The following is a 12,545-nucleotide window of genomic DNA, read 5'->3' on the forward strand; positions in this document are numbered from 1 at the left end:
GTGAGCTTGTAGATCTGCTATTTTCATACATTTCAATACTTGAAATGGGATTTTGCAGCATAATGAGTAGGCCTGGCTATAGGCTACTTTCTACTTTGGATAGGCCTACTTTAAGTAGATTTGATACCAATACTTTTGTACTTTTACTCAAGTAGCCTACATTTGGAATTCCGGACTTGTAACAGAGTATTTCTACAATGCAGTATTAATTGATCAGTAGATTGTCTATTTGGTGCGCAAAGTCCGTGCGCGCACATGTCCATTCAAGGAGCCTATCGCTCTCTCTCTCTCTCTCTCTCTCTCTCTCTCTCTCTCTCTCTCTCTCTCTCTCTCTCTCTGGTGCAGGTGCGCGCAAGTCAGAAGAAAACTCATGACAACTATGGTCTGGAATCCCATCCCACTTCAAAATTAAATCGCGACTTTCAATACAGTCTATCTGTTTATTCAAGCCAAGGGCCGCCTGTTGTGCACGCCCACCGGTATTCGCTTTAGGCTACTGTTAAAGCGTGAACGCGCGCCAATCTTAACTACTCACTCATTCTGTCCGTATCATCACCCGCCTCTCTCTCCTCTCTCCCTCCCCTCCTCCTCCTCTTTACAGCCAAATGTTCACATCACATCAGAGCCAAGCCAGCGCAGCCTCCTCCTCTCCGTCCCACACCGAGAGCTCAGCGCTGCCCAGTCCGGCTGAACGCTGCCAGGATGCGGTGTCCGAAGTTTTGGGGACTCGGTCCACTTGGATTCTATATTTGGATGACCCTGCTCTTCAGAGGTAGGCCTACACATTTGACTATTAAATCAATGCATATACGATATCATGTTAAAAAAAAGGAAAGAAAAAAAAAGAAAGAAAAAAAAGGTCTGCTTGGCTACGTGTTGAATATGATTAGATATTTAACGCATTTAATTCGAATTTAGATAGTTAATATCTACAGAAAATATCGTGCACAAATTATGGAAAAGGAAATAGCAAGGCCTACACATGTTTATGGTATGTTAAAGTTGTCTGACTATAAAACAAAATTAATTCTTGCTTATTTAAAATTTTCGATTGATTGATTGATTGATTGATTGAATATAGCCTACTTTATGAGTAAAAGATGTAACAGCATGGAAGTAAAAAGTAACACTTGGATAACAAACATAAAAAGGTCCCATGGGGACTTAGGCTGGATATCCCAAAACTAGATGTCTCTGTCTGTCTATTATTAAGCAACATTTGCAACTACATTTTGCAACTACTGTATACAGGAATGTATAGCCTACTTGCATGTGTTCATGCATGTGTGCACAGTGCACACGCATATGTATGATGTTCACAGTGTTTGTTCCATTGATGTCCATTATTGTTCAACAACAAATTGTTACTTCCCAGCCCATTATCAACATCTCCATCTTTTGGGATGATGATGATGGGCTAGTAATAATATGTGATACAGCGTAGAGCAGGGGTCTTCAACGTTTTCAGGCCAAGGACCCCTTAGTTGAGAGAGAGAAGAAGCAGGGACCCCCACAACCTATTCCATATTGTTTGACGGCACAATCATCAGTGTATTTTGGATTCATGTCAATTTGTGTTTTCAGATATTTAACCACTTGAACCGTCAATACTTAATAAACTTGACCTTTCACTATGTTCTTAGTTTGCTCTTTTTCCCCCTCTTGTATAGCAGAGCTTGTAGATCTGCTATTTTGGCTAATGTTCTCAGAATATGGACACTAAAGTTCAAGTGGTTAAAAAGGAAGGGAAAAAAAGATTTGGAGGACCCCCTGTAGTAACTCTGAGGACCCCCTAGGGGTCCCGGACCCCCTGTTGAAGACCTCTGGCGTAGAGGCTTTACTAGGGTTTAGGGCTCAAGTGCGACCACTCATTTTCCTAGCTTGAATCACCAGCATTCATCTCGTAAGAACAAGAAGTGAAGGACAATTTATCGATGGGAGTGCAGGAATGGCAGGACCAAAGTGAGACAAAGAGAAAGAGATGAGTGACATGTTGTGTGGGGGAAACTGAGGTCCCTCAAAATGTTGCTATGGGAACGCAGCTGTTGTTACTGTTAATATGCACCCGAGATCAGTGAGGTACAAGTTGACAAATTAAACATTGGCATGTAAATTGCAGAAATTGTGAAAATAGCCGATCGACATGCGAGGTGTTGTGAGCATGTAGATTGGCTATTTTCACAATTTCTGCCTCTAATATTTGACAATTTGGCCAGTGTTTAATTTGTAATTTTAGAGGTATTAAAAAATCCTTAAATTGTCATGTGCATATACCCTCTATACACTTTTTTTTTTTTTTACTGTTGAGTGAGAAAACAATGTTGCACATTAAGTTAATCATCTGGGGACCCCTCAAAATAATTTGGGGACCCCTTGGGGGTCCCGACCCACAGGTTGAGAACCACTGTCTTAAACGATGACTTTTCCTCCTAGTTTTCAAGCCAAAAGAGGCCTCTGTGTGGTGGATGCTTTCATGTTGATGTTATATTTATCCCATTTTACTTTAGAATGTTGAGGAACAATAGCCAGTCGTCGTGACTGATTGAAGGTCTGGCATACATTTTGATAATTATTCTATGACACCAAAATAACTTCTGTGACAAAATACCAGTAAGACTCCCTAATCGGGAGATAAGCGACCGTCAGGTCAGCAGTGTCCAAAAATGTGTTTGAAAAAATTGGCCCGATGGTGGCGCTAAATGGGACAGATCCATGTTGATGACAGGACTCACATGTGTACTGTGTACGCTTTGTGTGATTTTAGGGCAAAATCAGTAGGAGCAGTGTCCAAAAATGTGTTTTGCAAGAATCGGCCTCATAGTGGCGCTAGAAGAGGGCCATGTGAGAAATGAGGTTGGAGGTTGTGGTTTGGCAGCCAATGAGCGTGTGTGCAAAATTTGGCATGGTAGCGAAGATATGAGTATAAGGGAAAAGTGTGACGTGACGTGTCTGTCTGTCTGTCTGTCTGTCTGACTGACTGACTGACTGACTGAAAGCCAGTGGAGGTTGTGATAGTAACTGTGACCTGACGGTCGCAACAATATCCAAAGTGTCCAAGGCTGTCTTCTAGGGTTATCTTAGAGTCAGGTCTAATTGAGGCAAGGAAAACAGGTTTGCTGATGGGGCTTTGAACATGGAGGTTTATAGCTCTAACAACCAGCGAAGCTTTCTGTGCACATCTGCACTGCCTCTAGTCTGCCAAAAGACGCAGTAGAGTCTAGCCAGTGGTAGGAAGGTTCAAGTGAGGATAATTTGGGGGTGAAATGGGGTATTTTTGAAGCCTTTATAGGACAGTAACAAGACGGGACGGGACTGACATTTGGCAAATGGTCGGGCCGATTGCGGATCAAACGGGACCTCGATGATCAGGGCATTGCGCTCATGATGTATGCACCCTAATCAGGGACGTGCAGAGAATGTTAGAGAGCAGGGGCTGACATTTTTAAAAGGGCCTTTTGGTGAGAATATCGCGTAATCAAGTGAATACTGGAGATGTGGCGTAACAGCATGGATTTCTACACAGAGAGGGCAATTCTTTCAACATAAGATGATGCATTTAAGTTCAGGAGAGTTTGGACAAGGCAATTTTCTTGAATGCTGCCTTCAGGTACGGCATGGAAAGAGGGCATTTGCACTTCTTTCACCATAGTAAAAACTGCATCCATGGTCTGGAGAGGGCACTTTACAGGCAGGGTAAAAGGGATGTCTATGTGTGCACATGCCTGACCCCAATTTGGGATTGTTTAAATAGAAACTTGATTTTTGGACTACAGTACTGTTAAACGTAAAGACACAGGCTCACATGCTATAACCTCATTGACCTGAGCATGAAAGATAGAGGCCCATTGTGTTATTGTGGCTTAAACCCTCCTAGGCTATATGTTATTGACCGGAGTCCCCAGGGACACTGGGTCCACTCCTAGCACCTCAGTGAGGTTGTAGATCTGCTATTTTCACCGAATGCAGTCTTGTGGTCTTGTGAGTGTGAATTAGTGGTAGGGGCTTTTTCTTTTAACACAAAGGCCTTATGACATGATCCGATCAACCCCAAATTGGAATCACGTTATATTATGTGATATGGAGCGCACCTCCAAAAGCTCTTTCACATCTGCCCATAGGGCAGGGGTTGCCAAACCTTTTTGTCTCAGGGCACCCCATTAATATTTTTTTAATCCGAGGCACCCCTACAATATAATTTTCACTCCCAGCACCTTATATTTATAGCATATCGTCGTTGTCGGGTGGAAACCTTGTATGTCCAGAACCATTCGTTTTGTATTTATCATCTATAAAATGTACTAAACTAGTGAAAACAGCAGATCTACAAGCACACAATGTCTCGCATTGCGAGGCGTTGTGTGCTTGTAGATCGGCTGTTCGACAGTCTTGTATGATGAAGCAGGGCAAAAGACGTACACATTTGAAACTTGGAGGTACGAGGTTTCTGCCCGACAGTGACGATATCTTAGATAGTGATTATGTTGCGAGGAAAACGTTGAGATAATAGCAATTTTGGTTAGAACTGACTGAAAATGTCAAGTGTCCAAATAAATTCCAAATATTATCAAATTATCTCGCGGCACCCCTGGACTGCCGTCGCGGCACCCCAGGGTGCCCCGTCACCCACTTTGAAAACCCCTGCCATAGGGGGCAGCTTCCTCGGGGTCCTGGCTGCAACCCACTACTTACAGTACACAGCCATTGGTACTCTAGGTAGGCTACCCAGCCTGACTGAAATATGTGCTCCAAGGAGTGCTCCTTTCTAGTGCTCGCTCTGTAATTTTGTCACAGTCAACAGAGCGTTTCTCTGCATTGTATTCATAAAAAGAAAATCTTTAAAATGTCCAGAATATTAACAATGTGTTGCCTCTCATTCCGTATAATATCAAGACAGTCAAAAAATAACGAGCTTCTATGTTGAAGCAACATTCCAAGTTATCAAAATGGTGAATCATGCAAAGCAACACAAAATCATTCAGAACAAAAGATAGCCGGCTGCTTCTGGCTTGAAGACACACTTGCATTGAGCCAAGGAAAAAAGTTAAAATCCCTTTAATGTTTAGGGCATTACAAACAATAAAGGCATTTTCACTATAGCCTTGTCTGAAGTAAGCCCAAGTGCTTCCCTTTTTCAAACAAAACTGTATTTATAGACATGGGTGCTTGAACTTTTTCTCTTTCCTTGTTGGCAATATTTACTCCCAACCGTCAGACTCTGCCTCATTAAAACATTGTTCCTACTCCCGTCATGCACGGGGGGGCCCCACCAGAAGTATGCCCACAACTTATTGAATTATGAATTACGGCTGACATTTTATTTTATGACTTCTCTGCACGCAGTTTCGCCACATGCTTCCAGCACTGTAGCCCTGAATTCAGAGCAGTGAAATGCGTGGCCGGTTTTACCCGCGGGATTAGGATTAAATCTCCACTAGTCTTATGGCCTTGAGCTCCTCGGCCATAGATTATAAATCACTCTTATGAATTCAGCCATCTATACGCCATTAACCCCCCCCCCCCCCCCCCCACACACACACACACACACACACACAACAGCGGGGATCCTGATCTGATCGTTGCTCACCAATACTGCTCACCATACTGCGTTAATGGCTCCAGGCACGTGCACAGGGGGCTTGAGAACCTGCCCTTTTATCCGTCTGTTAAAAAAGTGCCCTCTCCAGACCATGAACGTAGTTGTTTTACTATGGTGAAAGAAATGCAAATGCCCTCTTTCCATGCCATACCTGAAGGCAGCATTCAAGAGAATTGCATTGTCCAAACTCTCCTGAACTTGAATGCAGCATCTTATTGTTGTTGTCAGGTGGAAACCTTGTATCTCCAAGTTTCAAATGTGTATGTTTTTTTCACCAAGTAAAGCCCTGCTTCATCATACAAGGATGTTGCACAAAAGTAGTGAAAACAGCCGATCTACAAGCACACAACGCCTCGCACCGCGAGGCGTTGTGTGCTTGCAGATTTGCGATTTTCACTAGTTAAGTTAATTTTTAAAATGATAAATACAAAACGAACGGTCTTGCACATACAAGGTTTCCACCTGACAACGACAATATGCACATAGACATCCTCCTCCCCCCCCCCCCCCCCCCCCCCACACACACACACACACACACACACACACACACACACACACACACACACACACACACACACACACACACACACACACACACACACACACACACACACACACACACACACACACACACACACACACACACACACACAAACACAAGCATGTGACAAGCATGACCAGTCAGCTATAGAAAGTGTAGAAGGTGGCTGCTTGTTTTCAGATGCCTCATATAAAATTGATGCGAACTCTCAGCATTGTTGTTGCATCTCTCTTGTCCCCTATGCTGTCCCTTGCTCTGTTACTCCTGTCAGGGGCGTCATTGGCGTACGGTTAGGTTCCCAGGTGGGGGGGTCCTATTTGGACCGGCCCAGCTCACAACGGCCTAAATGTGGTTCGAAAATTCAGTTTGGTCTGGGTTTCTGTGTGCATTTCCAGGTCGGTTCTGGTGCGCAGCATGTACATTATGTGCACACTACACACATACACTAGTGATGCGCGGGTCAGGGTTTTATGGACCACGGGCCCCCGCACATTTAAATTTTCTGGCCCAGCTCAACCTACCCCAACACAGCATCAATTTTCACAGCCCAGCCCAGCCAGCCAAGCCATTAAATACATGTCAAATACGTCTTTGAATGTGGATTTTTAAGAAAGCCAATTTCACATGTGCAAAAACAGAATGGAGGAGAGACTTTCAGCACTGATTTAGAGCACATAGCCTAACAGTGCAGTGCAACAGAGCCATACAAAGAGCCACAAAATATCGTTCGAACATTTAAAAGCAATGAACCGTTAATTACATGACGGCATGACGAGTGACGACATGCATGCTTATTTTAATTGATAACACTCCTGTCTATGATTGTACACACGGAGCACAACTACTACTGTATCACAGAGAGATGAGGATCGAGTATAGCCTAGTCGCTGGCGCACCGCGCAAGACAAAATAAACAACTATAAAGAGAAAGAGACGGTCGAGACACCAAAGCAACAGCTCTATGCCTCTCAACATATTTTCTACAATCTATGCTCTCATCACGGCAGCACAACAACAGCCAACCAGCAGAAGGTAATTAACCAGCTCCTTACCTAATCTGCTGCGGACGTGCAAAGTTTAACAAACTTTCAAATTGGTGTACGTTGTTTGTAAGTCAAAGGAGCATTGTTTTCATATCATAATATGAACTTTAGTTTAGTCAAAAGCTTGTAATCCACACTGGTCCACACGTGAGTTCTGTTTACATAGACCATATTCACACCGCGGCCATCTTGGATCACATGACTTCCTGGATAGCAGCCTGCATTACAAACCATTGTGAAAAATGGAGCGATGGTCCCAAAATATGAGTTCTATTCAACCAATTTCTTTTTACCAAATTGACAAATGGGCAGATGACAACATCAACATCCCCAAAAGGATTAAATAGAAGGGTACATCCACAATATTCATGGTAGTTAGGTTGCAGCCTTTCTGTGTACAAAGACTTGCTATCTGTGCAGTGCTTGCTCCACTATCATATTAACTATCTGTTGTTAGATTGTTTCTGATTAATATGCAAAAATCATGATACAGTAATATTAACTATATGATGGCAGAGCAAGCACTAGTCTGCATAATGTAGCAAGTCTTTGTACAGAGTAACACTGAAACCTAACTTCCATGAATATTGTGAAAATGCGTGCAAATCTTTGAATATGTGTAATTTTTGAGCGAACAAATACTGGAACTAAATATTTTGAGATGGGGGGCCAAATCATTTTGGGGTTCCTTCACATGAAAAGGTTTGAGCACCACTGACATAGAAACAGAGGTTTAAAAAAGAAAAAAACCTTAGAAGGATTTGAAATATTCAAAGACTTGCGCACTTTTTCAAGATTTTTCAAAAATAGCAGATCTGTGAGCTTGTGTATCTGCTATTTCTCAATAGTTAAAGCACAAAATAATGCGTAATAATGCGTGGGGGGCCCTCAGTGAATCCTTGTACCCAGGGCCCCAAATTTGGTGTGACACCCCTGACTCCTGTCTCCTCCATCCTGCTTCATCCGCTGTTTCGTCTTTGAAATGTTGTCCTTCTTCTCACCTCCCCCAGTCTCTCTCTCTCTCTCTCTCTCTCTCTCTCTCTCTCTCTCTCTCTCTCTCTCTCTCTCTCTCTCTCTCTCTCTCTCTCTCTCTTAGGGGTTAGGTGACAGGCTATTAAGTCACCTGGACCCCAGCTAGGCTTGGATTTCGCACTGGTCTTTCATTTCTGACCTCATCTGACTGACTCGTGCCTCAGCCAAGGGATTCATATTAAAAGAAGTACATTGGACCATTACTGAAGTAGTTCTGACCTTCGTTTCAATGTTAGTAGGCTACATTAAGTCTCTGGCTGCACTGGCAGACACACTTAGCCATGGGTCAGTTTTTAAAATCATACTCTACTCGATACGATACGATATGTACTCTAATATACATATCGTCGTTGTCCGTTGGAAACCTTGTATGCCAAAAAAGTCCTGATGAAGATCGAAACATTATTTACCAGTGTACAGACTAGTTTATCTTTGTAGGAGATGCAGTAGGAGATGCAGAAAGTCCTAATCCATGACTAAAAAGGAAAATAAAGGTTGATATTTTGTCTTGAGGGTGGCGTTCCGTTAAGGAACGTTCCAAGGTAATCTACCTAGACTGAGATTTGCTATTCCCAAGTGTCATGTAGTGGAACACATGGCATAATAAGGGAGTCCAGAGTAGACATGAGTCAAACATTTTAACTCATATTTATTCAATTAAAACTAAATAAATAAGGATATAAACAAAAATATAAACTGGTATGAGGTTGAATAAGTCCGTAGTCAGTCATGTCTGCAGTGTGTGGAATGTGCTGTGTGACAAAAAGGTGCAATTCCAGCTAGACACAAGGATTAGGCCTCAATCAGGCCAGGTAGGAGTCCAAACAGGACTCAGGAAAGGAAGAAGAGAGAGTGAGAGGTTTCAAGGAGAGGTCCTTTTATAAGGACCTGAGTTTATGGGTTTGGGGAAGTATACAGATCCATCTTAAAAAATATGTAAACTTTCATATATTTCTTGAAACTTTCATATATTCTAGATACATTGCACATGCAGTGAATTATTCCAAACCTTTTTTGTTAATTTCTTTTATGGCATAGGCCTACAGCTCATGAATATCCATATTAGTCCATAAGTCCATATTTCAAAATATTCGTAATTTATTTATGTATTTACTCCAAACACCATAAACTCAGGTGTAACAACTGGCTTGCACCACTCTGCCAATCACTATCGCTAGCCAACAGTGAGGCAGAGCTCCCACAACAAGTGGAAATTTGGTCACTAGAGGAAAGACCTTCAAAAAAGTCAATACATGTATAGTATGATGGCAACAGAATGTTGTGTCTTCAACGTTTTCAGGCCGAGGACCCCTTAGTTGAGAGAGAGATGAAGCAGGGAGTCAGGGACCTCACAACCTTTTCATAAGCCATGTTTCCATAAACGTATTCAAATTAGGGAAGCGAATTATCAGAAATACGCATTAAGACAAAGCGAATTTAGCATGTTTCCATTTGCGGGTGTCATTCGAATTAGCGACGGTCGCAAGAGTTGATCGGGCTGATTTTTTTCAGACCGAACCTGAGCACTGCACCGTCTGCACATCTGACTGCTGTGACTCGGTCGCTGTCTAGTAGTGGGAAGAAGGGGTTATCAATCATCATGGCCCCAAATAACTTTTAAATATATAACAATTGGCGACGAGTCTCTTACGAAATTGGCAAGAGTTTCCTCTCAATACATAAAGCTACCGGTTCACCGGGAAAACCGTGGTCGCGTCGCTGCACAGTGCTCATCCAGTTTCAGCGTCCTCTGGAAGGTCAGGTGGGGAAATGGACCTAGAACGTCATAATCTATTCGCATTTATTGTCTGACCCGTTTCCATTCACTTATGCGCATTTAGTTTATTCGATAAAGGCTCAAAATCCTCCTCCTCCAAGCGGATAACTTTTTTTGCGGATAATGAAAGTTTATTCGCATTTTGAAGTGTTTCCATAAAAACATTTTGCGAATAAGCCGTTAATGCGCAAAAAGTGGCTTTATGGAAACGCCACTAATGATTCCATATAGTTTCATCGTTTGACATCACAATCATCAGTGTATTTTGTATTCATGTCAATTTGTGTTTTCAGATATTTAATCACTTGAACCGTCAATACATAACTTGACATTTCACTCTGTACTTAGTCTGCTCTTTTTCCACCTTTCCCCTATGGACGCTAGGATTCAAGTGGTTAATATAAAAAAGGAGAAAAAGGTTTCTGTCACACAAAGATTTGGAGGACCCCCTGTAGTAACTCTGAGGACCCCCTAGGGGTCCCGGACCCCCTGTTGAAGACCCTTGTTGTATATCCTACATCATCTCTTTCTAATGACACTTAAACAGGCACGCACACACGTCACTTGCCATGGCATGGTTGTCTATACTCATACTGTAGCAGTCCTGTTGTCTCTCCTGTTGTCATTGGTCTGTCGTTACAGTCTTTGTTCAGTCCTTCCAGCTTCATAACGTTGGTTCTCTGGTCCCTGGAGGTCATTGGATCACAGCCCCATTGTCTTGTAGCGTGCCGTGCACGATAGACTATTGGCATTCCAAAGTCACCCCAAGCCACGTTTTATTTCCATGATGAGAAAACTCATTTGCTGATGTGATATAATTCAATCATAGCCGACAGGTGATTACCGACTTCATCAGCATTAATAATGATTACAACGCTGTCAAATCGTCGTTGTCGGGTGGAAGCCTTGCATGTCCAAAACCGTTAGCTTTGCTTTTATCATTTTAAAAATGATTTAAACTAGTGAAAACAGCCGATCTACAAGCACACAACGCCTGCTTGTAGATCTGCTGTTTTCACTACCTTTGTGCGACGGCCTTGTATGACGAAGCAGGGCTTTACTTTGCGAAAAAACATACACATTTTGAAACTTGGAGATACAAGGTTTCTGCCCGACAGTGACGCAATCCAAGGTGTATTTTTTTTTAATTACCACTCCGGATTTTGCTGTGCACGAAGTTAAATGAGGCAGGGGAACTGGTGGATCAAACATTTTTTACATATTTCTCTTTCATTATTTTCGTTTTTTACCATATTACTCTCACCCGCTTTGCAATGTTTGAATGAGTGAATAATATTAACATACATTTAATTTCTGTATTTCTTTGTATGCATTGGCACTGTAGCCTGTGTGGTTTCCATACAATCAGTGCTGTGTTCTACCTGTAACACACGTATATGGCGTCTGCTGTCGTAAAAGAAAATATGAATAGTGTCTGCCCTCGTGAACCTTTCAAAGTAGTGTATTTGATAGGGATTATGCACTAGCGTCTGCCCTGGCCACACGAATAGCCGCGGATCGTATGCCCTCAAAAAAAGTCTAGAACACACCACTGCATACAATTAATTGATGTGGTCCATTTAGTTTCACCCCGTCCATGTAGAACAACATGCCTGGCACTCTCTCTATTCTCCGGAGCATTCTGATTACCATTGTTCCATGCCCTGGCAATATAGGCTCAGTCTGTACCATGTCTGTCACACATGCTGCTGTATCCACTCCCCATGCTTTTGACATCTATTCTTATCCACATCATGATGAGCATTCCCCCCTCATGCATAATTGTAGGCCGATACAGTATACTCCATCGTACGACGGTGTATAAAATAAATCAAGATTCAGTGCTTCACGCTAGGGCATTCACGAATAGTGATTTTTAGTATTCAAATTATTCGACCTCAAAGTATTCGAATAGTCGAATATTCGACAGGACTGTCAAAACTGTCAAATATTATTAAAAACTGTCAAATATATTACACACCTCGCGTTGCGAGGCGTTGTGAGCATGTAGATCTGCTATTTTCACAATATTTATCTGCGGATCCGAGTCACATTAAATGCAATACCTACAATTCCAAGTGCTTGTCAGGGTGGGGGGTCCCCAGTTCAAATATGTTTATTTTGGGGGTCACAGCCTAAAACGTTTTGAGAACCCCTGGTATAGAGCATTAACAAATTCATCCACCAGGGGCATTGACAACTCATTCTTATGACTTCCTATCTATCCAAGCTTTATAAACTATATATTTTTTAAAGAGAAAAAAAAAAGAAAAAAAGAATAGAGAATATTCGACTTCGGTGAACAACGTCGAATAGCGATTTTGATATTCGAATATTCGAATATTTGGTGAATGCCCTACTTCACACTTACTCCATCATTAGTCTGCTTGCTTTGTCCCATCCTCATCACAATGAGCATAATAGGCTCTATGCATTAATGCATATACGCCATTTTGTTCTTCTTCCGGGTGTCTTTCGACTTCCTTCACAGGTGTTACTGATGATACTAATGAAGGGTCTGTTTGATTTATTGTACAGTGGTTCTTTAATTTCAAG

At 42.2% G+C, this 12,545-nt stretch overlaps 1 protein-coding gene across 1 annotated transcript in view; it reads left to right on the top strand.

The window, feature by feature from the left end:
* Window positions 1-702: 702 nt before the first annotated feature.
* The window catches only part of LOC308302012 (neuronal acetylcholine receptor subunit alpha-7-like), a gene marked incomplete at both ends in the record, with an annotated part of 88,568 nt that continues 76,725 nt past the window's right edge, over window positions 703-12,545 (top strand). Inside the window, one exon of the mRNA XM_080746167.1 lies at window positions 703-772. Coding sequence (XP_080602293.1) covers window positions 703-772 — 70 coding nt within the window. The remainder of the gene's footprint in view (window positions 773-12,545) is intronic.

Source organism: Nannobrachium achirus (assembly GCF_963921795.1).
Source record: "Nannobrachium achirus genome assembly, chromosome: 17".
Classification (NCBI taxonomy): domain Eukaryota; kingdom Metazoa; phylum Chordata; class Actinopteri; order Myctophiformes; family Myctophidae; genus Nannobrachium; species Nannobrachium achirus.